The sequence below is a fragment of the Aptenodytes patagonicus genome, chromosome 11 (assembly GCF_965638725.1).
Source record: "Aptenodytes patagonicus chromosome 11, bAptPat1.pri.cur, whole genome shotgun sequence".
In the NCBI taxonomy this organism is placed as follows: Eukaryota; Metazoa; Chordata; class Aves; order Sphenisciformes; family Spheniscidae; genus Aptenodytes; species Aptenodytes patagonicus.
Window position 1 is genome coordinate 2850052 of NC_134959.1, and position 27715 is coordinate 2877766.

The following is a 27715-nucleotide window of genomic DNA, read 5'->3' on the forward strand; positions in this document are numbered from 1 at the left end:
TAGCCTTGAGGCTGCTAACGTGGTGATAAGCTGTTGTTTGCCTGTGCTCTGGAGCAAGCGTGTTTTCTCTCTTCCTTGTTCCAACCCTGGAGAAAAAGCCCAGCGATTTTGCTGCCGTGGGACCACCAGGTCTGTATTTTATTATTTCTCTATTCCGGCAACGCCTGGAGACCTGACTTGACTTACGTAGCGTGACATGGCTGACGGCCCCGGCCGTGCTCTTGGATTAAAAGCCAGAAGCAGAAGGTGCAGGGGAGCTCTGCAGCTTTCGGGGGGGATGAGCTGAGCAGATCTGATGCCTTAATTAGTGGGGTTTGGGGGTCTGGGGAGTCGTGGATGCTGATGCCCAGCTGGGCTGCACCCCCCGGAGCCGCGTCGAGGGGCGAGTGCAGCCGTTTCATGGCACCGGGAGGAGGAAACGTTTGCAAGCCGGCTGTGCAAACAAGAGGCCCCGAGGAGGAAACACCGTGAGCCGGGCTGGGGAAAATCCCAACCTCCTTGTGCAAAGCCCAGGGCTCGAGGAGAGGATTAAATCCCAGATAAAACTGGGATTGCCCTGTCCTTCTCCTGTCCTGCCCCAAAACTCGTGCTTTCAGGTGAGGTGATGCCACTGTCTCGTGCAGGAGCACAGTGACTGACGCCAGGCAGTTTTAGTGGTGCAGAGTTTGGTGGGTAGGAGAAAAACTTACTGACACCCTCCATAAAAGACTTCTGCTAAATACTGAGCTAATTTTAGCTATTTTATTACCAAGCAGCTCTGGGTGATAATGTCTGTAACAGTTTAGTGGCCGGTTGCCTCTTGCAGCACCAACACAGTGCAGGTTTAGATGAGTTTTTTTCCCTTTATAAAACTCTCTGCAAATCACCTCCTTGGCCTTGCATCTGCCCTGAAGTGCGGCCGATAAAACCGGAGCCTTTTCCCAGCTTCAGCCCATCTCCGGGAAGGAGGATGGTATTAAACTTGAAACAAATTACATTGTGCATTCGAGTGAGGATGCTCGAATGCGTTTTCTTTTCCTAATGACGGAGGCAGTGGGAATTGCAGCACCATTAATTTCTCCTTTTGCCTCCTGCGAGTTGTCAGCAGCTCTCCCCTCACCTAGTAACTACCTCATCCAACGGGTTGGATGCTCTGCTGGCACCTTTTGTACGAGCTCAGTGCACGCAGCAAGGCTGAAAAATAACCGGAGCAGCCCGGGAAATGCTGCGGGGCGAAGCCGGGAGCCGTGGGAGGCGGCAGGGATGCAGGGTTTGCAGCGAGCTCCGGAGGAACCAGCCCAGCCCCGGCATCCAGGGCTGCCGCTTCCCGTGGCGTTTCCTTCTGTTTTGTGCTTTTTGAACCTTTCGGGGTTTCTCGCTGTTGGTGGAGAGCGGGGAGACGGGGAGACTGCTGGGCTCTAAAGCGTTTCCAGCCTGGAGGAAGATCAGCCGTGCTGCCGGCTCTTGGGATGGGAAACCGCCGCTCGGAGGACAATAAAGGTTATTAAATGTCAGGGAGAAATAAAGCTGCCTTTTTTTTTCTTTGTTCTTTTTTTTTCCCCCCCTGGCTAAACTGGTTTGCAGGCGCTTTGTGCCACGGTCGGAGCAGTGGGAGGTGCGGACCGGGGCACGGGAGTGGCTGCCTTGGGGCATCCCATTGACTCTGGATTTGGGATGGGGGGGTTACTCCTCCAGCACTTGGGGGTCCTGGCCGCAGGTCAGGGACCCGCAGACCCAGCCTTACACAAGGGCAGAATTAAATGGGTGTATTCCCTTCGTGGGCACAGCCTCGCAGGGGGTTGCATGGCTTTGGGCTCACACTCTGGGCTGCGGGATGCATCCAGCTGCCTCCGCCGCCAGCTGCTAACGTTGCTCCAAACCTTTGCCAAGCGGAGGGGTGTCGGTGATGGCACGGGAGGCGGTGACACCGGCTTCGCTGGCCTCCGCCACACCTCTCCTTCCAGCCCCGTGCCCTCGTGGCTCGTGGCTCCGGCAGTGTGAGCAGCAACAGGTCTTTCCAGTCCACCCCGGCGCTCGCCCGGGGCCATGTTTCGGCACGCAGCCCCTTCGGGGGCTCACATCACGGCTCTCGGGGCACGTCAGGAGCAGGGCGGCACCCGGGGAGAGGGAAGAGCACCGGGTGCATCACCAGCTCACCTTGTTTATCTTTTATGTTGACAATCGTAGCTTTAATGAATCATCGTGCACTGGTAAATGCTTGCAAAACTCCCTGTAACGCTAGGCTGTATCCACCCCGGGACCAAGCTCGCCGGGGTGCACAGGGCATCGCCTTTTGCCAGCCACTTCTTGCCCGCTGGCAGGAGCAGCCCCAGGGAGCCAGCTCCCACGGATTGAAGGTAAAAAGCAAATTTTTGTGCTGCGGGGCTCCCCCGGGGAGCGATGCTGGGGCCAGAGCAGCCCCTCGGGGCTCCCAGAGGGTGGGCGTCTGCCTGCGGCACGGCTGATTCCACCTGGCAAAGCCGCTGGAGTCTGCTGGGAGAAAATATTAGGTGCTGGCCTGCACCCCACACGGCAAGAAGAAGGTGTGGAATGACAAAAGTTGGCAAATTTGATGTAGTTTGGAAATCAGGCATCTTTTCGGGCGGTGAGCAGGATAAGCCCTAGGATCAATGGCCAATGATCAAAGTGCAGCTCCCATGAGATCCCAAACCACGGCATCTCCCCTGCTCCCCCTTGGAGGCTCACCCATGGCACCGCTGCGACGCTTTCCCGGGTATTTTCACCTCCGCCGCGCCGCTGCCTAGCTCTCCATTTTAACAGATGGCTGGAGTGACAATTACTGCCTCAAAAGACTGTATTTATAAATTCCTTGTTGGGCTGTTACGCAGCATGTGATAGAGCTTCACACAAACAGAGAGCTGAGAGTCACTGCTGGCTGTTGTAACTGGAAAGGAAATTATATCGCACAAAGCACTTTAGGAGAGCGTGATGGGTTTTGCCGGGGAAGCGGCTTTGGTGGGTGTGTGCAAAATGAGTTTGGTTTGCGTAGATTTGGCGCATGTTAAGAAATAGTCGCCTGGGGGTGACTGGCACCGGCCGGCTGGCATCCCATCCCATCCCATCCCATCCCATCCCATCCCATCCCATCCCATCCCATCCCACCCCATCCCATCGGAAGGAGCACGCCGCATTACGGAGGGCTGCAGGACCGCGAGGCGAAGCTGCCTTTCATGGCTCCTGGGGTTAATTTAATTGCTTTTCTCCTCTTCCTGGTTATCGTGCTCATGAATTTGGAAGCTCTTAATGCAAAACAATTAGGGACACAGTTCCCTGGGGATGCAGCGATCTCCTGTCTGGCAATGCAACGGGTCTTTCGTCCTCCCTGTCCCTGCCCACTTGCTGCTGGGCACCGTGTGCTGCTGATCGGGAAGGTCGATGGTGATGCCCGACGTGGCAGGCTGCACATGGAGGGTTGCGGAGGATGCTGACGAAGTTAAAGTTAAATCAGCCGACCCTTGGGAAAGATGATTGGGAGAGCAGGGAGGTCTGCGGGGAGGTTACACCCAAGCGGGGTGCTCAGGAGCGGATGGGTGAGCTGGCCTGCTCGGGAATCCACGTCTTTGTCAGGATTTGGAAATAAAAGCAGAAGAATAGCATTCGGTCCTCTGCCAGCGTGTCGTGCCCTTAGCATCCACATTGCTGGGCTCGAGTAATCTGCACTATCTTGCCGGTGACCCTCCCTTTGGTGCTGCCGCCACCAGCATCTCCCGAGCATCCACTGCACTTGTCCTGAGCTGCTCACGTCCGAACAGGGACCGCGGGGCTGCCACGGGCTCCTCTCTCCCGTGCGTGGGGCGGTGATGGACCACGCTCTGCCTGGGTAAGACGGCACAGTTGGAGGTGATACTTAACCGTGGCTTGTCACCCTTTCTAGCAGCTGAGCCAGAAAAAGGAGAGGGGACATAAAACATGGGGGCTGTGCCGGGCAAGTGCTGCAGGTATCAGCGAGCGGCATGTTTTGGGGAGGCTGGTGGAGGCACCGTGGGGTTTTGCCCAGCGTTGAGGTGCAGTGCTGGGCTGCCCGCACCGCCTTTCCCTGGGAAACCAGGCGGTTTGCAGAAGCTGAGACAGAACCTGCCACGCCGAGGCCCCTTCTGCTGCTTTGGGAGCTGCCCCACGATGCTGGCGTGCTCCCCGCTGCCGCCCTGGCCCCGTGACGCTGCCGGAGCAGAAAGCTGAGCTGTCACTCGCCCGTGCAACCTTTGCACTCCTGGCAGCCCCGCGTTTGCTCCTTGCCCGTCCTGGCTGCCTCGCATGGGTGGGAGGGATCAAAACCACCTTCATTTCCCCCAGCTCCGTCGCTGCCGGCACTCCCTGGGTGGTTTGCCGTGCTCCCGCGGGCTGGTTTACTGGGCAGGGAGAGGACGAAGAGCAGCACTCGGGGGAATTATTTAAATTGCAGGTGCAGCAGGAGCTCTTCCCCGGGGCCATCTCGCCATGCAGCCAGCAATGGTGTGTATGCAACACCCGCGCGGGCCCCAGCTATTTCTGTATTAAATGTTTGATGGCGCCAAACACAATTTTGGGTGTATTTGCAGGGAAAGCACAGAGAGAGGAGCCCCGCTTGCGTTGCTCGAGCTCGTGTCAGCCTGGCCATCTGCGTCTCCCCGGGAAGGCAATATAAATAGGTTCGGCTGCTTTCCTTTTCCGTGGCATAACTTTTCGGCACTCTGCAGATTACAGGGAGGCTGAGGGTAATTATAACACCTTCATCCTAACTTGCTGACGCCTGCCTCCCTCGCTGAGCTCTTCTAACGCACGTGCTGTGGCAGATGTTTGCTAACCGAGAGGACCCCGGGGAGACACGGGAAGGCTTTTTCCTCCCTGAAGAAGTTAGCATCAAGGAGGAGTGTGTCTTTGACAGCCCGTGGCAAGCTCCGCTTTGCTCAGCGGAGATGTAAGCGGCAGCTGGCAGTGCAGTCGTGTCCCCCTGATGCAGGATCCAGCCGTGGGGTGGCCCCAGGAAGGGCAGAGCCGTGGCGGGGAGCGTGTGCTCTGGCATCTTCTGCTCTGCATGAATAATGCACCAAATCGCTGTGTTTTCAGGCTTGTTTCGTAGCCTGGATCCCAGCTGCGATTTACTGGGGCAAGCTGGAGGTCAGTGCAGGGCTCGTCCCCTCTAGCTCTTCCGCTGTGTCTGGCTAAGGTGGAGAAAACCCCGTGTTTTAAACCACATAAACACCCGGCAAAGGAGAAGCTGCTCGGCAGTGCCCGGCTGTGTTCAGCTGTGTTCAGCTCGGTTACAGTCGGCGCAGGGGAGATGGTTTCCCGTGCCCGGACCGGTGGTGTGCCACACATGGGATGTGCCAGCGGGGTGTGAAGCTGGGAGCGCAGACGGATCCTCATCCTTAGGTACTTCCACAGGTGAGGAGAAGGAAGCTCTGGTGATCTCTGCATCAGAGATTCAACCAGGAATAAGGAAACGAGAGGATTTACCCAACCATTGTACAAATAGGGGCGTTCAGTACGTGAGGGTCCAACTTAATGCCATAAACCAGATTGGATTAGGAAGGATTTGCAGAGGACCAGTCTGGAAGAGCGGCTTATTTAGGTTTTTAGCAGCCGTGTCACAACAATATGTGGTGTTGCAACACGCTCTTGCATCGTATGTTCACGCTGGGGTGTTGGGTTTGAAGGGCTCAGTGAGCAGCTGGGAGCTCCTGGGCTGGGCACAGGGGAGACGGTGCGGGGTGGCCACGGAGCGGGGTGGCCACGGAGCGGGGTGGCCACGGGAGGGTGGTCTGGGCTGTGAGAGGGCATGGGAGGACATGGCTAGGTACGCACCAGGGACCCAACATCTTCCTTGTCTCGTGAGTCTGAACCAAATCCCTCAGCCCATGAGAGAGTGGAGGGTGAATATCCTTTGGGGCTTGGATGGTTTCATACTGTTGTGGGTCTTTTTAATAATTTCTTGTTGTGCAAGTGACTCTGTGGTGTTGAAATGTCTTGTTGCCCCTGTCCCACCTCATGCGCTTTTGCTGTGCTCCGGGTGGGCACGTCCCTGCCCAGGCTGTGGCCGCAGACACGTCCAGCCGCAGCAGGGGAGCTGCCCCTCTTTCATGGGGCTCGACTCGCACCATGGGGTCAGCCCGGCCCTATGGAGTTTGCATGCAGGACCTGGGCTTTGGGGCTTTTGTCAGAGCTTTTCTCTCGTTTCTCCCTGCTCTTGCTCTGCCCCCATTCCTTACAGCGGGATGTTGCATCACATCCTTCTGTCTTCGAAACCCTGGCTCCTTTCCAGAGCTGTCAGCACCTTCCCCTGTGCCTTGTGCCCAGCCCTGCTCTCCTGGGCTGCTTTTTGCTCAAGGGCGTGAAGCCAGAAATTGCCCAATACTTTAGTAACTTCCACAAAAGAGGGGCTTCCCCTTGTAGCTGCCGAGTAGGTGGGGATGTCACCCTCTGCTCAGCACCGATTCCTCCTCTCTGCTTCCCTCCTGTTGCTGGAGAACCGGCCCCGGCAGATGTGAGCTTGGCTGTCTCGCAGCACCCGCCTGCTGCTGGAGTCGTGCCGTGTTGTGATCGGGGGAGGAAAATAGGCCACTTATCGTGTGCGACAGACACAGCCACCCCTGGAGCCTTTTGTCTGCAAAAAAGGGAATGGAGTGATGAATATCCACGTCAATCCGGGGGCAGAGCTGCAGCTGGGGCCCCAGTGCCGGTGGGTCTGTGGGTGCCCACGGGCTCCCTCCAAATGCCCCGAGGAGGGAGGTGGGTGCTGGAGGGTGGATGCGGCTGCAAGAGTCGGGGGGAGGTGGGAGATGGGTCTCGGCTGGGGATGGAGCTGGGGACCAGGGTCCCTCCATCTCGCCGAGCAGCTGCTCTCCCAGGAGGGTGCTTTTGGGGGGCACCACCACGGAGAGGTTTCCACAAGCTGCTTGGAAAGTCTCGAACATCTCATACGGGTGCAGGCGGGTTAATAACCCAACCTCAACCTTGGTGGAGGCGGGCTGCCCTGGTCCTTGGCCACTTCCAGCCGAGGCGGTGTGCCACGGCAGAGTCATGGGGCAGATGCTCTCCTGGCGCCCTGGCGAGCAGCCCAGGGCCTCTCCTTTCCTCGTTAAGGTGAATCATTCCTGGGGAGGGCTGTGAGTTAGCGAAGCAGGTGGAGCAGGCGTAAAACTGCCCGTCTCCCATCCCGGTGCCGGAGGCTGGGTTTGGTTCGGCGCCAGGAGTGTGCATGCCGGCACATCTCCGGGGTTTCCGTCTCCCGTGTTCCGGTGCAAACCCGAGGTCAGCAGCAGAACCGACAGATAAAAAACACAACCTGCAAGTCATGCTTTAAAGATCGGGCAGCCACGTGAAAACCCAACCAGCAAAAGCCAGCAAGGGGGAAGGCAGTAAAACCCTCACCATCACGTTATATAAAAACTGGGGATCTGGGATGTGTTTTTACATGTCACCAGCAATTTCTGAAATCTGACTTAATTATAGTAATCACCCTCATCAGACAGTCACTCAGAAATGCTCTTGGATTTCTGCTGAGCTCAAACTTTGTGTCACGAACGCGTTGTTTCCTCCGTGGGCTGCTGCTGATGTGTGCGGGGGGGCAGGCAGCATCCCCTCCACGTGGGGACGGACGGGGAGTTTCTCACTGATTGGCACTATCTGAGCTCTCCCTGTGAGGATGCTCCATGGCAGGAGTGACTTACCTATCTCTCTCGCTCCTGCGTGGCTCAAAAGGACTGAAAAGCCACGCGGAGGCTTTTGACTCTCTTCCTAGAGTGCCCTTGTGCGGCAGCCTCTGGGTTTGGCCAGGCTCTGCTGGGGATGCTGCAGTCCCCTCAGCACCAGTCCCAGCAATATTTCCCTGGGTTCGTAAGATGTGCTGCTCATGGGCCGTCCCTCCACAGCATCTCTTGGCGGGGGAAGGTGCTGATGTTACAGCCAAGCCTGATTTTCACTCCCCATGGGTAGCAGAGCAGGACTGGCTATTGCTGCTGGTCCTCCGGGGTGTGCTGGGTCAATGATCGCCGTCTCCCTGACCGTGGAGGGATGGTCTGATACAGGAGTACGGAAAAGGGCTCTGCTCTGGGTTGGGGTGACGCTGGAGCAGGGAAGATAAGCAGCACCAGGGATGCCATGCTGACACGGGGGTTTCCAGCCTCTCCTCGCTGTCGGAGGGTGCGTGCTACTGCCTGGGAAGTGCTGCAGAGCTGGGGGAGGCCGTTGCTCCCCCAAAACACCCCCCTTCGGAGACAGCCTGTTGGGTTAATGCGGATAGTGGCTGGCCGAGTGACAGGGTCCTTTTGGGAGGGCTGAGATGCCCTGGCAGAGGCTGGCAGGGGCGGAGGTGGAGGGGTTGGTGGCCTCCTCTACATGGTCATTTGCTTCTCTTTGTATCAGAGACTCCCTGTCGTGAGCATCCCAAAATTGCCACCCGGGCATGTAACACCCCCTCTGGGACATGCCTCCCAGGGGTCTTGCTCCCCGAGTGCTGCCCTCATCCCACCGCACGCTGCGCCGGCTGCTCTCACCTAGTTTCTCATCCCCACTAGGGCTTTTCTCCCTCTGATCTCAATTGTTGTGTTTTTTTTTTCCCCGGACTGGCTCATCTGGGGAGGAACAGAGCAGGTAACTCACAATCCTCAGGGGTCTGAGTGATGGGGAGGCTTAAAAACCAGCTAAAGGTGATGGAGAGGGCTGGCGAATTCCGCTTTGATGGGGACCCCCCTAATTTTATTTAATATTTCAGATGTCTGCGTTCACAGGGGCTTGGACAGGCTGTTTTGGGGGTGTGTGTGATGAGAATCCCCCCGCAAGGCAAGCGCTCTTGCAGGGGCTGCATGCTCGCCCTGTGCCGCAGGAAAGGGGCCGGCACGGCTCTCGGGAGACGTCCGCGCTCAGCCGGCCATGAAAACCGTGGTGAAATTACACAATAAGCTTTTTCCTTCCCCTTCCTCCGAGCCGGCGCTGCAGCCGGCAGGGCTCTGCGCGCAGCCGTGCGTGCCTGCGTGGGCACCCGGGGGGGACGCGATGTGCCTGAGCTCCGGAGGGAGGGATCGCATCGTCCCCGCGTTGCCCACCTCGGCTGCTCCCCGGCGTGCCGGCCACGCTGGACCCAGCCTCGCCGGATGCCGCTGACCCGCCGGCGAGCGAAGGTGTGCCGAGGCTCCTGGGTGCAGGTAAAAGCCAGGGGAGAGAGGGAGGGAGGGCAGCGACCGGGGGACACCGGCTCCGCTTTGACCCCACGCAAGGACAGGCCTCGGCATGGCAGCACGGTCCCCCCCCGCCGAGGTTTAATCCGTCCTCTTTCCCCATCTCATGCTGGGAGGTGATAACCCGCTTTCTTGTGGCCCAGCCACGGAGGCATCGCCATCCTCTCTTTAAACTCAACCCATCGGTCGGATGCATTCATCCTCCCCGGGCAGGATACAGCGTCCCCAGGCACCCCGTGGTTCCCCGGGCTCCATCAGCAAAAGGTTTCAGCCGTGCTGCCCTGCCGTCTGCATCTTTAACCGTGAACGCAGCAGCGGAGGCTGGAGGCAGCACCTCCCGTGGGAGTGGGGGGCTGAGTGTGTTCGGGGCAGGGGAAACCCCCCCCCGTGCCTTTCGGGGAGATCATTTCCAAAATACAGCCCGGCCCCTGGGATCCCCGGGTGAAATTTTGCTGGATGAAAATGGGAATTGCAGAATAAATACCTCTGTTTCGGGGCTCCCTGGGGATGTGTGTGCGTGGCGGGGGGGGGGGTGAAAGCTGTGCTGCTGGCAAGTGTTAAAGGAGAAGCCGCTGCTCGGCACAAAAGCCGGTCTTACGCAGCGCAGGTCTATTCAAGAGACATTTAATTCTCTTCTAAAGTCCAGGCGAACGGGGAGCTGCCATCTGGTGTCTGATGGCAGCAGGAAGAAAGGGCTCTTTGCAAAGCGGGGGCAAGTTGGGAGCTTGCTGGGCTTCAGGTTGTCTTGAAACGGCTCCGTTATTAAGGCTGAGCGAGCTGGCTTTGCAAAGTGACCCGTGTGGGTTAACGTTGGCTTTGAGAAGAGGAAGGGTCCTGCCTGCGGCTGCCTGACCCGGCAGGCAGCAGAGCCCCGCAGAGCGATGCTGGGGCCAGGAGAAGAGCCGCGGCTGGGGAAGAGACCCAGGGGACAAACGGTGTTCACATCACCTGCCAAAAATCCTGCACCAGGGGCTGCCAGGGGATGGGACCCCGGCCTCAGGCTCTCCCCCGGCTGTCCCTGTCTTGGTGCAGCGCTGGGTGCTGATTCTGACATGCACTGAGTGTGTGTGGTCTCTGCTCCGCCTGCGTGAGCACAGCTGAGCGTAGGTCTCAGCTCACAGCCGCCCTGGTGTTCGGGGAATTATTTTTATTAAGTTGCAGAGGCTGTAACTTCGCCTGCGAAGTGGCTGGGCAGTGTCTGCAGTCGGGGTAGCACGGCTGTGCCTTGGTGAGGACGCAGCTTAAGCCCTGATAAAACGGGGACCGTGTCCTCGCTGCCAGCGCAGGGAGCAGAGCAGATCCGCAGCGGGGACAAGCACGCTCAGTGTGGGGCAGTTTCAGCTTCCCTAAGTCCCAGGGCTTGTTTAAGCAAGGAGGTTTGTGCGTTTAAATGTTCGTGGGCACTTTGGGAGGAGGGGTAGGTGCGGTACCTCCGGGTTTAGGGTGGTTTGAGGGATCCGGCACTCGACGGGTCTGCGTCCCTCAGCCATGACCCCGCTGCCGGGGTGTTCGCACTGTGGGAGTGACATGGGGGAACAAGACTGACCAGTTCCTCTGGAGGAAACAGGCCGTTCCCTTTTGGCACAGGGAGTTTTCCTTGGCAGAAACAAAGCTTTGCCCACGGTGCGTTTGCAGAGCCCTGCCGGGCTGGCTCGGTGCCCGCCGGGACACTTCTCACCGCTGCAGAGGTGCTTTGCCGGGACGTACCCACGGGTGCATTGGAGGTGGGCGGCTGCATGGTCTCCCCAGGGAGTGCCGGTACCCGGAGCTGCTGCAGCGGCCACGGTGCAAGCGTTGTGCCCGTGTCGGACCCCATGGTCCAGCTGCACGGTGGATGATTGCGGGGATCTGGATGTGCTCTTGCACAGGGTGGATGAGACAAGGATGGATCTCCGTGGCGGGCTGCAGCATGGAAAAGTGCCAGCACTGAGAAATGGCACTTTGCCCTGTCCCTCCGGCAGCCATGAACTCCCCGTGTCCCCCCTGCATGGGGGCTGCGTCCTCTCCAGGGCAGGAGGAGACTCGGTGGGAGGAGGTAGCAACGCACCATCCCCCTTCTCGCAGGTTAGGGAGGACACGTCCCCTGACACGGCTGGGAAACGGAGACGTGGGATGTGTGTAAACCACCTCTGCTGCAGAGCAGGACCAAGCCCTGCCGCGGCCAGGGCAAGATGCTGCCCACATGCTGCGGGGGCATCTCTCTCACCCTGGCACAGCTCCTCCATCTCTCAGCAGCAGCGGGCAGGAACGTAGCCCTTGGCATGGCATGGATGCACTGCTGGAGATCTCGGCGGAGCTCGTGGCTGTGTCGGTGCATGGCAGCCGAAGGAGCAGAGCCGTCCCCTCTGGGCTGCCAAGCCAAGTCCTGCAAGAATATTTAATTGTGCCTTTTCCCCTTCCCCGGAGCAGCATCTCTAGTGGGGGATGCAAATGGGCTGAATGTCCCCAGGGTCTTTCAGAGCCCTTGCACTATGTGTCTGGGTGCCATCCCAGCACCCAGGGAGCCGAGGGACTGGAGGGATGTACTCTTGTGGCTACGAGAAGACAGCCAGAGGTTTCTTCGTTTTAATCGCCCCTGACAGCTCCAGGCTGGAGCACCGTCTCCATGTAGGACGCAGATGCGAGTGTGGGTTCGAGCGCTGTCATTATGCAGGATGCCGCCCACGGCCTGAGCTGATAACGAGGATTAGCTGAGTTTGTCATCCAGCTCTGGGGATGGGGCGGGCAGGGGCTTGCTGGGGGCCAAGCCCCGCGGCCGGGGACCGAGGAGAGCTGGGACACAGAATCCTGCTCCCTGCTGGGATTTCCATCGCAGCAAACTGGGATTGGATCCTGCTTCCCAGGCATGAATTGCTGAGGTCCTGCAGCATACACAACCTCAGCACCCAGCACACCTGTAAAAAGCCCCAAAGGGAAACTCCGTGCAGGGTTTTAGGGGCGCTGGGAGAAAGCATCCCATCCTGAAATCCTTGGAAAATGCAGGCTTGCATGGCAGGATGTACCAGGACACCCCGTGGCATGGGGACACACGCTGCTGGCGTGGTGAGAGAGCTGCTGCTGCGGGGGTCTGGGCGGCTGCTGGGTTTGGGTGGGCTAGTGGGGTCTGTGGTGCTGGTGGGAGGGGGATTTTTGGGTTTACCATGTCACCTTGGCCAGGCCACTCATCTTGCACCCTGGGGTGAAGCGAAAGCTCTCACCCAGGGGAGAGCATCACGCCCTCAGTGCATTGCTTGCACCAGTGCTGGCAGCAGCACGTGAGCACGGAGGGTCCCCAAAGGCTGTGCTCAAAGCCAGGCTGTGTCGTGTCCTTTATCTGTTCTCCGGTCTCGGTCCCGTGGGTGCCAGTTCAGCATCGTCCGGTGAGGCTTTGGGGGTGATTCGGGTTTTTTTGCCCCTGTGTGTCATTTCCCCAGGCTTTGTGAGGAGAAGAAGGGATTCAACTGCAACCCTGGACTGGGTGGTCCTGTCCCCCGGAAAGGATGTGCTGGGACCAGGGTGGGAGGAGGATGGCAAAGCTGCGACATTCCTCTGAAATAGGGCAGAAAAAAGGTCTGCCCTCATCCCCAGCTCCATTGCTTTCCATCCCGCCTCCTCCCTTCCTCTCCCAGCGCCGGGTTTAAACACCCCGTGGGTCCCTTCTGGGCTTGCACACGCCTGTCTCAGGGCAGAGCCGCACGACATCTCCCGTCCCTCCCTGCCTAATTCCTCGGGGCACTGACCTGCCAGCAGCCCCAGGGCTCGGAGCTGCACAAACCAACTTGGTTTCGTTCATCTCCCGGTGCTGGCAGCATCGTTACCCCTGGGTACCTGGGCACAGTGGGTCCCACATCACCCACAGTTCTCGCAGCGCCCACGTGCTGGGGGGTTGGCAGGTTTTGCCCCCTTCTTAGGTAGCTGAGACGTTGCAGGGGTTGATGCAGGTGGAGAAAGCAGCAAAACTGGGCAGTTCCCTGGTTGTGACGGGCTAGAAATGCTGGATTCAAAGGCAAATCATGGATGAAAGCTGCTTGCACACATACGTGCATCTATAGGTGCATCGTGCAGATTTTCCTCAGCATTTCTTTTTAGTAAAAACAGGCCTTTTCCAAACTTTCAGGGCACCACAGTTTTCCTGTGGCATTTGCAGGATGCCGGGAGGTCGGGGTGACAAGTGCGGCTGTCCGGTGGGTAAATGGCTGCTCGCCGGGCAGGGAGAGGTGAAAGGAAAACAGCCCAGGCCAGGAGAAGTCATGAGATTTTAACCATTTTAAAATTGAGATCCCTGCCTCAGGATGTCTCCTGCCACCCGAATATCCTCTGATGAAACCTGCAGAAGAGAGGCGGCTCTCAGAGCTGCCTGTCTGTCTGTGCATGGCTCCAGCCAACTCTTTTGTGGTTGCTGAGATTCCCAGGATGGTGTCTCCAGCGGGAAGACACGGATTTGTTGTACGCCAGCTGCCCATGGGGAATACAGATGTGCTGGAGGATGCTTGCTTGCAAGAAAGGCCATAGTCAGCTACACGCTACCTTGTCTGTCTGGTTGAGCTTCGTGGTTAAAGGCAGCCCAAGAACTGCAGGACCTGAAAGATGCTGAAGCTTGTGACACTGCAGTAAGGCTCCCGAGCAGCCAAAAAGCCCCTTTTTATTCCAGAGCCCTCATTCGCTCTCAAACTCGACCCAGCAGTGGCAAGCCAGGAGCGGGATCCCCCGGGCTGTGCCTGAGCGGTGGTAGGACGCGCAGCCGGGCTGATGTCCACGTGCGGATGGAGCCGAGTGCTCAGGCTGCGGGAGCTGGGGCTCTTGGTTTGTATTTTGGCTGTTCCTTTCCTGGATTTGTTCCGCTGGAGCAACAACTGGCTTGTGGAGTGGGTACGGGGCTGAGTTTGAGGCTCGTTTTGTTTTTGAAGCTCTTCTGGGCTCTGTGCTGAGAACCCAACAACCTTGGAGGCTGTGGAGATGCCTGGGAAGCCTGGGCACCCACAGCAGCTGCCAGCACCTTGAAACACCTTTCGTGGCCTTCATGGAGCTAGTCAGTGAGTGGTTTAACCCTTTCTGGCCCTCTGCAAGCAGAACGCACTTACTAATGCTGCCTGCAGCCCTGGCCAGGTTTCTGCTGAGCCTGCCCCGCTCCTTATACCCACTGTGGGTCCTGGGGTCTCGCTCAGCCTGCACCCCAAGTCCTCTCTCCCAGAGGGTCATGGGATGCGTGTACACGGAGAAGGGCACGAGGGATGCCGGGAAAACACCGGTCAATGTGTTTTAGAGCAGTTGTTCGGGCAGTGGAGAGTGCTGAGAGCTGTGTGCGAGCTCCTGCGAACTGCTGTGTGCAGAGCAGCCCCCGACCTGCTGCCTGGAGGAGAGGGGCAGAGGCCGGTCGGGCAGCGATGCCGTCTGCCTGCTGCCTGCTGTGCACATCTGGCAGAGAGCTCGGGGATGCCTCTCTGTCCCTCCTGGGCACAGGCATGGCCTGGAGCAGAGCCAGGGGCCACCGTTGCCCCAGCACAGTCCAGTTTTCTTTCAGGTGACGTTTGGAGAAATATGTGGCTGTCTCTTCCCTGTGCCGCTGGCGTGCAGGCGCAGGACAGACCTGCCCAGAGCCAGAGCTGATGTCTGAGCAATGCATCTTCACTCATATTTGTTTTCTAGAGCTGGAACTCCCTAATCTTGGCTATGTCTTGCTCTTAAGCAGCGTGTTGCTGGGGGCAGCTTCTGCAAAGCTCTCCGCTCGGCCGTGCGCAGGGTGGGTGGCAGTCCAAGGGCAGGCTGTGCACGGGAAGGGGCTGATCAGCGGCTCTGGGGTGGGCTGTGCCCCTCCCCGTTTGCAAAGTACCGGTGCAGAAACGCTGTCGTCTCCGAGTAGCTTAGTGGGAGCAATTCTGATTTGGATGGATACTTATAAGGATGCCCATCTGGTAGAGGAATTTCTGCAGTTTCTTTACAGGCTGCACATGAGAGGGGACATCTGGGACTGTCACGTACCAAGGAATGCCCAGCTCATAGGTTACCTGCACAAAGTCTTTTGCACGGGACATTGTTGGGTGTCACATCCACGCAGTGGCTGTTATCTGGGCAGGCGGATTTGTTGTCCCCACCAATTCCCTTCCATTAAGCGTAGAACTGAGAAAATAGTCTCAAAAAGTTCCGACAGCTCCGTTTGCAGATCTGCCTTCTTCTGCTTCCAGGCATGCTCCCGAACGCGGTGCAGGGGGTGAAAAGCAAGGTACAGCTTAGGGAGGGAGGCACATGCTGCAAAGCATGGCTGCGTGAAGGTCCATCGCGTGCATCCTGGCCTGCCCCCTGTTAAAATACAGCCTGGGATGGTCGGAAACGAGCTTGCACTGCCAGCGTTGTGAGGAGGCAGCTCTGAGCCCAAACCTGCAGGTGCTGGAGGGGCTGGCGGAGGAGGTCCCCACTCCATCCCTGCAAAAAGGGACTTCGCAGCTGCCTTGGGAGCGGGAAGAGCCGGGGGCGGATGGATGAAGAGCAGCGTGGTCCCTGCAGCTGGAGGGGCTGGTTGGAGGGGGTTGTGCTGCCCCGGGGCGGGGGGCCGAGCCGGGCTGCAGCTGGCTGGCTCCCCGTGGGCACGCCGCCAGTCCCTCCTGTGCCGCAGCCTCTCGGCTGCTCCTCTCCGCCCAACGGGCGATGCTCTCGGCGGCTCGCTGACTGCAGCGGTGTCCTTGCGGCTCTCCCGGGACCCGGGTTTAGGTGTGTGCGGGGGGAGAGCGGGGCTTGGTGCGAGGGAGAGTGGGAGAGCGGGGTGCCAGCGGAGGGGGGAGGTGACCGCTCGGTGTTGGGTGCATGTGGGTGCACGAGTCTCTGCCACCCAAGGCGACTTTCCTTTCTGTCCCTGCTGTCTCTCAGCCCTGGGGACCCAGGTGACAGGGGCTTTTCCCAGCCAGGGTGATGAGCTGTCTGATGCTCAGGGAGGGTGCAGTGCTGTGCCTCCCTCTCTGACCTGTGGGTCCCAGCACCTCCAGCACCCCACTGACCCAAAGGGGCCCTGGGGAGGAGGAGGGCACTGCTGGGAGAGCTGCTTCTCCGGCAGCTGATGGGTTATTTTCCCAGCCCCTGAGCTGGGACAATGTGCTCTGCGTGGTGAAACACTTCAGATTTGGTTTCGTTTTGAACTCTTTTTTGTCTGATGAACTGAACATTGGTCCTTTGGGGTATGCTAGTCTTTGAGCTGAAAGAAATCTGCGGGTTTTTTTTTGCTCTGGGGGTGGTTGCCTGTGTCCTGGGATCAGTTCCCTCGAAGGCAGTGGGGCTGTGGCAGTGCTGCCGTTGTGCTGCCCTGGGGACGTCACTGCTTTACCTGTACTGCTGTCCCTGCTCCTGTGCCGTGCTGCCTTGCCCTGCGCTGGCCCCGGGCCCGCCTGCTGCAGCTGAGCCGCTCGTACCGGGCTCACTTCTCAGAAGGAATCACTTGCCATCTCCCGGGGCAGAAACATGCTTGCCGGGGACATGAGTGACTCTCTGACGAAGAGGCAGCTTCAGGGCAGCCCCTTCTTTGCCCCTTTTTGCTGCATAGCAGCTGCTGAGGTACCGTCCGGGATGCGTGTGTGCCGGAGCATCGCAGTCCATCGCCGGCCGGTTCTCCCCACGCTCTCCGGAGAGCAGAGCTGCCTGGGGCTGCTGTACCTGCTTTGCGGGGCCTTTGCAATCTGGGTTGGATGCCAAAACTAATGAATCTAATTGCAGTCCAGAGCCCTACGTCCACATCCCATTACGGTTTCTGTTGCGTTCAGCACCCCCTTTCCATTCCCAATTTAACCAAGTCAGTGCATGTTTAACACTGGGATTCTCCGCCCCGGAGATGGTCCCATTTCCAAAGGGGGTCAGGCGGACCCGTGAGCAGAGAGGAGGGAAGGGCAGAAAAGGATGCTTCTCTGGGGCTGTCTTGGAAAATCACCAGTGTGTTTGCCAGCTGCTGGCTCACGTCGGCCCGGTTTGGCCCGTCAGGCTGTGAGATGTCACATCCCAAATGTGGTATATGGAGCTTGGGCTCAGGTTGTCTCTTTTCTGGCCTAAAGGATGAAAAAAACCACTTGAATGGTGCAGAAAGCACACGAGCACTGCATGGTTTTGCTTATTCATGTGGCTGATGGAGAGCAGCCAGCTCTGCCTGCCCCGTGTGCCCGTGTCCTGTCCCTCCCCGCTGCTGATGGGCAACCTGGGGACATCATAGGTGGTGGCCTGTGGTCTCCTCTCCCAAGGCCTATGGTGGCCGTTCCCAGGGGTCCTCTCCTCACTCTTGTCCTCCCCCTGTCTTTCAGATGTCCTGCGGTAACCTGGTGCCCCACAGAAGGGCCTGCCTGCCTTAGCCAGCCCGTCCTCCCAGGCACCCCGCTGGCGATGGCCTCGACGCCCCAGTGAGGGGTGAAAGGACGAGGACCAAGTCCCCCTGATACTGCCACGTCCCCCCCGGGAGAGCCATGGAGGCCCCCCTGGACGTGCCCGTAGGGAACCTCATTGACTTTGATGCCGAAATGCCTGCCTGCATCCCCTCGGAGTCCTCTCCTCCCGCTGCCCCCAGCGGCAACGGGCACCTGGGGGACGCAGGGGACACGGTCGGGGAGGAGAGCGATGCCACCGAGTCGGCGGACAGCGAGAACGACATGGGTGACTCTCCCAGGCACTGGGGTGGCTACCGCCGCTCCTCCTCCAACGAGTCCTTCTCCTCCAGCCAGAGCACCGAGTCGGCCCGGGACGAGGCGACGGCCGAGCGCCGGGAGTTCATGCGGCGCTACGTGGAGAAGATCTTCACCGGGGGGTAAGCGAGCAGGGCCAGCCAGCACCACCAAGCCTGCTGCCAGGAGACATCCTGCGGGATGGGATCTGGCTGCTTTCCCACTCCGGGAGCATCGGTCTGTGTCCTTCCCTGTGCTTGGCTAGCGCAGCTTGTTGCTCCCCGCCGTAACACAGCATTGGAGCTAAGGGGGGGATGCGGGCTCTGACTTGCACCCCTCTCTCAGGCACGTTTCAGCTCATCTTTCACCCCCAACTTCCCTCCCCTCTTCTTTCTCCCCTTTCCCATGCTGGGGTCTTGCCGTGGTGGGGGTCTCCAGCTCCTCTCCCCCGCTGGGCATCTCTGCTGCTGCTTGTACAAATGTCAGCAGCTTGTGCGTGCCCCGGGGCCCCGCGGCAGCCCCCGGCTTCCCCCCCCAGCCCTGCATCCCTCCCAGCTCCCATCGCTGTGGTCTCCGTAACGCTGCGGCTCAGCGTGTCAAGCAGGATTGAGCAAACCGAGCGTGATGAGCAGCAACAGGGGTTGTTTTTGCTCTGGGGCAGAGTGCCTGTCTCTGGAGCTCAGCTTCTGCTCGGGCTGTCCTTGGCTCTTCCCTTTTCCCTCTGCCTTCGGTTTTCCCCCCTGCCAGGGAGGAACAAAAGAGCAGCGTGAGCCGGAGGATGACAAAATGGATGCTCCCCTTCCCCTCTTCCTCTGCCTTCCTCCCAACGTCGCAGCACCAGGATGCTGCCGCCAAGAGGGATGACGTGGGGGAGCTGAGCTGTGCTGGCTGGATAGGGGATGCCAGCCACATCCTCAACTTTAATGGTGTTTTTTTCTTTTTCCCCATTTCAGAGATGATTTGGACCAAGAAGAGAAGGCCAGGTTCGGTGAGCTGTGCAGCGGCGAGAACGGGAAGGGCAGGGAGTGGTTTGCAAGATACGTGAGCGCCCAGGTAAGGGGAGAGGTGGGCGAAGGATCGGCGATCCTGTACCAGGGCTTTGGAGCAGCCTGGGCAGGAGGCTCAGGCCAGGGGAATTTAGCAGTGGCCCAAAGCAATGTTTTTGGAGGGCAGGAACTCAGGGAAAGGGAGGAACTTCAGTACAGGGAGATACAGAAGTGAATAAATGCATCTCGAGGCAATGTGCTTGTTGCAATGTGGGGGAGAAGTCATCTGTTTTATTTAAGATGAAACCCCATCAGCACTCAGAAATGTCCTGTTCCCTAGAAAAACAATTCAGAGAGGCAAACGCTGTCTCAGAGAGGGAGGCCCGACTGCCTGTGCTCTCTGCCCACCTCCCTGCGGCGGGGGGTGCTGGGGGGGGCTGAGGTTGCCCTTGCTGCTTGCGGCAGGCAGCTGCCCCACGGGGCTGTGTTAAACCCTGGGCTTTGTGCCTGCAGCGCTGCAACTCCAAGTGCGTCTCGGAGCAGACCTTCTACCGCCTGATGCAGTCGTTCGCCCTCGTGCTGTTCGAGTAAGTTGGGGGGGGAGGGGGTTGGGGTTTTGTTGCAGCCACCAAAAGCCCCTGAGATCAGAGCCACGGCTCGAGGAGGGGCAGCAACCACGAGGCTGCTTGGGTTGCCATCGCTGGCTATCTTCACCGAATCCTCCCCCCATGTCAGGTGTCACCAGATGGATGACTTCAGCCCTGCCAAGAACCTCATGACCATGTGTTTCACCTACTACTACGTGGGTAAGAGGTGCTTGCACCCTGGGGCTTTGCTTGTGCTGGAGACCGGTGGTGAAGTGTGCCCTGTGCGTGGGAAGGGTGATGGATGGGTACCCAAGCTTACTCTGGCTGACTCCGATATTGAGCAGAAAAGAGCCTCCATGGCCCAGAAGCTGTGCAAACCTGCTGGAGACCCTCACTGGGGTGGTACCTCACGCTGATGCTGGTTTGTCATTGCTTCTAGCCAGGGACGTTTGTATGTGGTGATCCCCAGATGTTCCCCAACCCCGGGGATGGGATGTGAAACCCCCAGCCCAGAAGCACCTTGGCTCATTGCTTGGTGTGTGGTGGTCACTCCTCCACGGGGGGCTGGATTTTCTATCCAAAATGGGGGGAGAATAAAGACCTACAGGAATTGGGATGGGATGGGGTCTGGGCCGTTTCTGTCTGGCTCCTGGTCTCCACAGTGCATCTTGTAGCTGGGAACAGGTCCCCCAGGAGCTGGCAGCACCCAGGACCATGGGGCCAGCTGAGCTCCTGCCACGTTGCCCGCAGGCAAGACCCACGCGCTGCCCTTGGAGGCCAAAGAGAAGCCCACGGGCAGCATCGACTCGTACCTGAAGTCGGCGAACAGCTGGTTGGCAGAGAAGAAGGACATCGCGGAGCGGCTGCTGAAAAACACGTCGGCCAAGACGGAGAACGTCAAAGGCTTCTTCGGCGGCCTGGAGACCAAACTGAAGGGTCCTACCACCAAAAAGAGCGAGTGGGTACCGCTCCGTTGGGTGGGCAGGGTGGGCTGAGGCAGGCACTCGTAACGTGACCAAGCCAGAAACCTCCTGGGTGTAGGGCCACTGTAGAGCCAGGGGTTATCACGGCCATGGGAAGACGGTCTCTAGCCTGGTCCCACGCTTCATACTTCGGTCATTTGGCATCTCATGGTCTAGGGGTCCTGCGTCCCTCGGGCACGGAGATATGTGGTTTCAGGAGACAATGCTGTTGCTTTGTGGTGGTCTGCATCATCTTTGTACTGGGTCCGACTGGGATGGACATCACAGTCTCTTAGCCACCTTTCTGGCCCCGGGGACAGTGGCATGGGAGCAGGGGGTCTTTCAAATGAAGGTGCTCCCCTCTCCAAGGGGGGCCAGAGCTTTGCCGCGTGGGCTGTCAGGGGAACAGACTTTTTGGGAGCTGATGCTGATTTCTGTGCCACAGCGAAGGTGAGGACAAACCAAAGGAGAAGCTGAAGAAGACGGGTGAGTGGAGCCAGCGTTGCTGAATCAGGCATGGTCAAGGCATCTCTGGGGAAGGAGCGAGCGTTGGAAGTGGTACAAGATGCCCGGCATTGTGGGAGGTGTGGGGTGGGGAGAAGGGCAAGAGGGACTGATGCTGTCTCCTCTGAGCTCCTAGAGAAGTGCTCCAAAGAAACCTTCACAGCTCCTTGCTTTGGAGCAACCACAGCTCTTGTCCCGCAAGGACATCTTGTGGCATCTTGTCCTCAGTGGCACCAGTTTGCAGAGATTTGGGCATCCACCGCCTCTGAGCTTTCGTGCTGCTCCAGTCGCTACCCTGGTAGCCGCATGTGCTGTCAAACCAGAGGTCCAGTCCCTCGAGCATCCTCCTGGGACATCCATGCCTTGATCAGAGCTAATATCTGCCCACAAAGGGCAGCCAAAGCTCCTCTCCACATTGCTGGGGATGTGTTGGGGATGAGTATTTGGTTTGCAGACCTTGCCATCACGGCTGCTTGGGCACCGAGCTTGGGGGGGGCGGGGGGCAAAAGTCTGTGCCTGGGTGGCAAGGTGGGAGTCATCCAGACCTCGGCATGTAACTGTGTGTCCCCACAGTTTCCGTGCAGAGCCCAGAGGAGGAGAAGAAAGGAGAGAAGGTCTACCTGTACATGCACCTCAAGCAGCAGCCGATCTGGTAAAGCCTGCCCAGGGCGAGCTGGCTCCTGCCCGGCATTGGCCTCCCCGGGGAGGGGATTTGTCCTCCTTACCCACACATTCCCCAGACTTTCATGTGTGCTTTTAAGCTGCTGCTGCCCCTAAAAGAGGTGGCCCTGGCTTTTGCACATCCCTTGTGCTAGTGAGAGTCTGTTTGCAGACACACAAGGAGCTGGTCCAAAAATGGACCAAACCTGCCAGACTTCTTTAGCCCCCCTGGAATCATCTCCTGGCCCCTGGGAAGACGGTGAGCTTGGCCCTGGGAGGACTCGGGGGCAGGCGAGGGGAGATGGGGGTGGCCGTCCCCAACATCTCCCTCCCTCCCTGCAGGCACAACCTGCGGTTTTGGAATGCCGCCTTCTTCGACGCCGTGCACTGTGAGCGCAGGAAGCGGTCCCCCACCACCAGGTAGGACGTGTCCCCGTGGGAAAAGGAGACGCCGTGTCCCTTCCAGCCCCCGGCATTCCCCTCTGCTCCTAACAGCCCTAAACATTACTGACCATGGGGAAACGCTCCGCTTTCCACCCCTGATTGCAAAGCCGCTGGGGCCACTGGGCTGTGGGGTGGGCAGGTGAGCAAGGGAAATAATCCCTTTCCTCGGCCAGGCAGATGTGCATCCTCTTAGGGATTTGGGAGCAGGAAGGTTTTCTTGCTCATTTTGCATTGTTTTTGCAAGCCCTAGAGGCGCGTCCAGAAAACCCAGCCAGGGTTCAGGCCGTTGGTGCTTAGTTTGCAAGCAGATCTGGGAAAAGATGCTTGGTGCAGCCCTTCCGGGAGGTGCAGCGGATGGGGAGGCGATGCCCTGGGTGCCGGCTGTCCCCGGGAGGGCTGTGGAAGTGCTGCCAGCGCAGCACCTGGGCAGCCAGCAGGGACGCCGAGAGCTGGAGATGGCAGCGTGGTTGGTCCCGAGGGGTGGGAGGATCGGGATAAACCCTGCAAAGGGAAGGGGCTGCTCGTTTCGGAGGGCAGCTGTGTTCAGGGAGTGTCTGGATGCCCGGGCATGGGGACCCCACGGGGTGCAAGGGTTGGCGAGATGCTCGCCGGGCTCGTGCCCATCTCTTGCTTCACCACGGACCTGCTGTGAGGGCTTGAGCAATTCACTCCTCTCTCGACCGCAGTTTCACCCCTCCGAAGCCGGACCGTCCTGCTATGTGTCTGTGCAGTGCTTTGAGGCTTTGAGCTCTCGGGGTGAGAGCTGTTGAGCTCAGAGCATTTGAACAGCCCCTTTTCTGAGCAGTGACGGCACTTCTTGAAGCTGCCAGCCCTCCTGCATCCTCCCCAAAACCTGAGCTGAGCCAAGGCAGCCCTGGCTCACACCACGGGATGCTCTGCCAGCCTCAGCGCACCGATCAACCTCTGCTTTCTCCTCTGTTGCTTTTCTTTTTTTCCAAGCAAGCCACTGAAAGAACCTATTGAACAGTAATGTAACCATAACTGCATTTGCTTTGATTAGGCCCCAAATTAGCAGCAGCAAATGTCTCACGAGGACATACGCCACCGGCAGCTGCTCTCTGCTCCGAGTGCCTTTCTCAATTAATCTGATGGCTGAGTCTGCCTCCGCTGCAGAAACAAGCCCGACTAACAAATGAGCTTTGGGAGCTGCAGCCTGGAGTACTCCGAGTATCTCAGGGGGGTTGGAAGGTGGTGGTGGCCCCCCCTCAATCCTCTGGAGAGGATAACGGGAGCCACTGGGTGAACTGGGATGCTGCTTGCTGGACTGAGGATTGAAATCCCTGGCGGGAGGAGTTGGTTGGCGAGGGCTGGCATCCCATGGGCTGGGTTTGAAACGCCAGGGACGGTGCTTGACCATGGCAGGCGTCTGCAGGGTCCGTGGTGACTGGTTTGTGACGGTGCCCATCTCTGTGGGGTGGCCAGGGCATCGCTGGGGCAGCCGGGCGGCGTCCTCCTGGGGCTGCCGTGAGAGCTGGGGAGGTTTTTTCTCCCCTCTGTGGGAAGGGCAAGGGACAGGGGGAAGGAACCAGAACTAAACTCCTCTTTTTCTCTCTCTTTCCTCGCTCTGCCTCTAACAACCTTCTTCCGTCTCTTCTTCTCTCCTTTCCCCTCCATCCCTCTATCTTGCATGATCTTTCACGCACCACTTTTGTCGGCCCCGTTTCTGCTGTCGCTCCAGAGGGAACGCTGGGGAGGAAGAGGAGAAGAGGTGTGTCTGTCCCCATACTTCCGTGCTTTAGTGTCCAGAGGCCGACGCTCACTTCAGGTCCAAATCCTGCCCTGGGGAGGGGGGTAACACGTTTCAGGGGGGGCTCTGAAATGCCCTTCTCCACGGGGGAGGAACGGCCACCGGAGGTTTGACTTCATGTGCATCACCCTCTCAAAAGGGCCCGAAGGGTTGAGATTGGTTCCTCTTCAATGCGGCTTTTTAAAAAGAAACCTGACCGGTTTCAAGCTGTGATATTTTACTGTGGGACTCGGGTGCCCAGCTGCTGGGGAAGCCAAGGGCTTGTGCCGGGAACGGTTCCCCGGGCAGGTTTTGGACATGAACTGAGTCTCTTTGTGGAGAAAGCATCGCCGTCTACTGTCCTTCCCGCTTGTTCCCGGCTTCTGCTGCCGCGTAGATGTGCCGAGGATCCTTTGCCAGCTGTAAAAGCTGGTCCTTCTATTTTTTTTTAATGCACTCTTGTGCTGCCTTCCCTAGAGAAAAAGAAAAATGCAAACGGGGCTGCATGTCGCGATCACGAGCCTGTCCTCCGGGTTGCAAAGCTCAAAAGCAGCCACATCCATCCGCGCTCCGAGCTGGGATTGGGGAGCGGGAAGAGTCATTGCTCTCTTGCTGGAGCGTGGGATATTCGATCTTGGAGCAAATCACTCGAAGTGATGGCATTAGCAAGAGGATGAGGGCTCTTTGAAGCTTGGCAGTAAATCTTCCGCGTGGCTAAGGCATGCGCCGGCAACTGGGTAACTTAAATATTGCTCAGGTAGAGCATTGCTCAGGTTAGCTGTGCGGGGTGAAACTCTGCTGCTGAAAGACGAGCGATGCCGAGCGGCCAAAGCCACGTCTCACCGGTGCGGTTCTTGCCAGCGCCCGGCCGTGGCGAGGCTTTCCTGGGTACCCTGAAACACAGGCAAGGTGTTAGCACAGCCCGGGGGGTCACGCACCCCCCGCGCCTGCCCTGCCGTGCCGGTATAAAGATGAAAGGGTTTGAGTAGAGCCACATGTGGGCTTTCCCCCCTCCCAGGCATGTTACTGCCGAGTAACAAACCAGAAGCACGGCAAATTTTTCTTGGGCACTTTGATAATTTTTTTTTCTCCCCTTCCTCCCTCAAAAACATAAAAAGGCAGGAAAAAAATAGTTACAAACATGCTTCTTCTGTAAGTGGGCCAGTGAGATCTGTGGAGTTCTGCTTCCAGATTTCAAAGCCCCTTAATTTGATTCTTCTCCTTTCTTTTCAGCTTCCAGATTTGGATGTGGTTTTTATTTGCTATCGTAAGCTTTATCTGGGAGAAATTACACCTTTTTTTTTTTTTAAAATCCCTTTAAACATATCATATAAGTTTCCAGAGCCCTATAAATATAGGCTGCTCACCCCCGGAGACTGAATGCTTAGCTCAGCAGCTTTCGCACGCCCGGGCTGTGCTGACTTGCGTGAGGACAGGCTCCCCTTCGTGGGGTCAGCCTGACTGAGCACTCATCCTTTTCCAGTTTCAGCAGCACAAACATGCACTGGGGCTGAGCTAACCTCACCGAATTTACTGCAAGACACCCTTCTTCCCAGCCGCCGTTTTCACCCAACACAGCTCCTCCGATCCTGCTTGGCGTGCCGGCGAGCTAGCGTGAGCTGCAAGTGTGCAGTCCGCTCCTGGTGTTCTCCTCTTCCTTCTCCTCCATAAAGCTATTTTTCTTCTACCTATCCCTGTTTTTCCTTGCTTTTCCTCCTCTTATCCTTGGCTGTAACCTCACCTGACTTTTTTTCGGAAGGGGGCTGGCTTCACCCTGGAGCTGTAGTTCCCCCGGCGTGCATGCACTGAGCCCCCCGCTGCCACCACCCGAGCGTTGCACCACCATAGTGACATTTTTGTGACACAGGCTTTATTCCCAAAGACCTCCAAGTGGGACACCTGGATGGGGACTCCTGCCACCGCCTAGAGTTGGTTGCAAACATCTAGAGCTTAAAACCCCTTCCTTTAAGGCAATGCTGCGGTTGCATTTGCCAGGGAGCCGGAATGGAGCCGGAGCATCCTCAGGGCAGTGCTGTGATTCGGGATTTCAGTCCCTGAGTGGGGCCGTGGGGAGGGGTATGGGAGCCCCCCGTGCTGTCGGAGGGGGGAGGTATGTTTGGGGAGCGGCGTGCTCGAGGCTCGGGAAGTTGGAGCCCTGCTGCAGATGGGGGAGAGGTGCCTGGTAGGTTGGGGGGCTTTAGCAGAGCCCTGCTGGGACGGCCATCCCCAAGAGCTGCAAACCCCCCTGCTTCCTCACTCGTCCCCCTTGCCGAAGCGATGGCGCCGAAGCAATGGCACCAAAGGTGAGAGATGGAGAGGCCGATGCTATTTCCTAGCTCTTAATCAGGGCCTTCAGGAGAAAGCCAAGGTTGAAGAAGACTTTTTCGTGGGGTGTCTCTTGCTTTGCCCCAGGGCGAGAGATCTGCGGAGGGATGCAGGTGTGCGAGCTCATCCAGCACTGCACGCGCGGTGGCAGCCGAGGGGCTCTCAGTGCCCTCCTGTCCTCAGGCAGCGTGGCCCTGGGGAGGGGGGGGGACGCAGGCAGGGGGTCCCGGGGTGACGGCGGTGCCAGACGGGCTTGTGCCTTGCAGGGAGAAGTGGTGCCACATGACGCAGGAGGAGCGTGACGACAGCCTCCGCTTCAACGAGAACATCACCTTCGGGCAGCTGGGGTGAGCAGGGCACGGGGACCGTCCCTCCTGCAGCCGGGCTCCACGGTGTGTCCTCGCCAGCTGTGGGTGGGACACCTTACAGATGTTCCCCCACTGGGGACATCCCTTATGGTGAGAGGATGCCTGATGCTTCTCCCCGGGACCTGCTCCTGCCCCTTACGTTGCAAATCCGGGCACCGCAGGGACCTAGCACGCTCTCCCACAGCCGAGCATCATCCTAGCGCCTGGTACAAGGGGCTGCAGAGAGGAAGAGGAGGGTGGGGGGAAGAAAGGGCAGCCTGGCCCTTCCCTCACCAAGAGCATCTCTGTCCTTCCTCAGCACCTTCATTCACAACATGCTGGCGTTCGGCCTGAACAAGAAGCTCTGCAGCGACTTCCTGAAGAAGCAGGCGACCATTGGCAATTTGGATGAAGGTAGGGGCGAGCCCAGGGGATGCGCAGGCCCTTCACGGGGTCCCGGAGGGATGGAGCCCGCCTGTCTGGCCGGGATGCTTCAGCACCCTCCCAGCACCCTTTTCTCTCTCCTCTGCAGAGCAATACAAGCTGCTCAGCGACCACATCGAGCAGATGGCCGCCGAATAGCTGCCTGGCCGGCACGGCGACAGAGAGACGGTGGCTGGAGCGGGTGGGGAGGGGAGAGAAACCCACCTCCGGGGCTACCTGATACTGAAGCTGGGCTACTTAAAAAAAAAAATCACACACACAAGCTGCAATAAAACCTGCATGATCGTCCACCAAACTTTAGAGCTGCACCAGGGCAGCCTGTAGAAATAGAAGCCAAACAGCCCCCCCTCCCTCGCCAGACCCTCCCGCAGCTATTTTCAGAGTAGACAGTCCCAAAAGTGTATTTTGTCAGTTAAAAAAACAAAACAGAACAAGAGAAAAGCAAAAAGAGAGTGACTGCTGCAGCCCCCGGGGGTGTTTATGGGAGCTGGATCGCTGTGTCTCCAGCCCCACCGTGAAACGCTGCCTGTGGTCTTCAGTGTTTCATAGCACGACGGCGGTGGGTGCAGAGCTGCCAAATGTCTTTGCTGCTCGATGTCTTTCGGAGGCTGCCGTGGACGGTGGTAAATCCGGAGGAATCCAAGGCCGCGAGTCTCCTGCTGCCTTTCCCCGCTGGCGTCCGCTGGGCAAGCACAACGGAGGCTGGAGCTGGACCAGGGATGCGGGAGGTGATGGCAGGGACCGCATCCAGCCGCTGGGGCCGCATCCAGCTGCCGAGGGAAGCCGCTGCCGGGGGAGAGCAGCCGACTCTGCCTCTGGTTTGACCCATCTCCCTCCGTAAGGAGGCACCAGGCGTTCACAGCATGTGGGTTTGTCCTGGCAATGCAGGAGCCGGCTGCTGAGGATGGCGATGGGAGGCCCTGGGTCAGTCTGGCAACAGGTTGTGTT

General features: G+C 58.6%; 1 protein-coding gene across 4 annotated transcripts; it reads left to right on the forward strand.

Annotated features, from left to right (window-relative positions):
• KIAA0513 (KIAA0513 ortholog) lies at positions 1–27219 on the forward strand. Of its 4 annotated transcripts, none has more exons than XM_076348978.1 (13): positions 1–129; positions 17408–17904; positions 18715–18814; positions 19261–19334; positions 19483–19553; positions 20085–20292; positions 20742–20782; positions 21374–21452; positions 21803–21880; positions 23604–23633; positions 26243–26323; positions 26643–26737; positions 26856–27219. In XM_076348978.1, exons 2-13 carry the CDS (start codon positions 17567–17569, stop codon positions 26903–26905), a joined length of 1245 nt encoding a protein of 414 aa, XP_076205093.1. In that variant the 5' UTR covers positions 1–129; positions 17408–17566; the 3' UTR covers positions 26906–27219. The 4 variants fall into 4 exon arrangements, with proteins under 4 accessions (XP_076205093.1, XP_076205095.1, XP_076205092.1 ...); XM_076348977.1 differs by lacking the exon at positions 1–129 and adding an exon at positions 8903–9122; XM_076348979.1 differs by lacking the exons at positions 1–129; positions 23604–23633 and adding an exon at positions 8904–9122.
• The last annotated feature ends 496 nt before the right edge of the window (positions 27220–27715 follow it).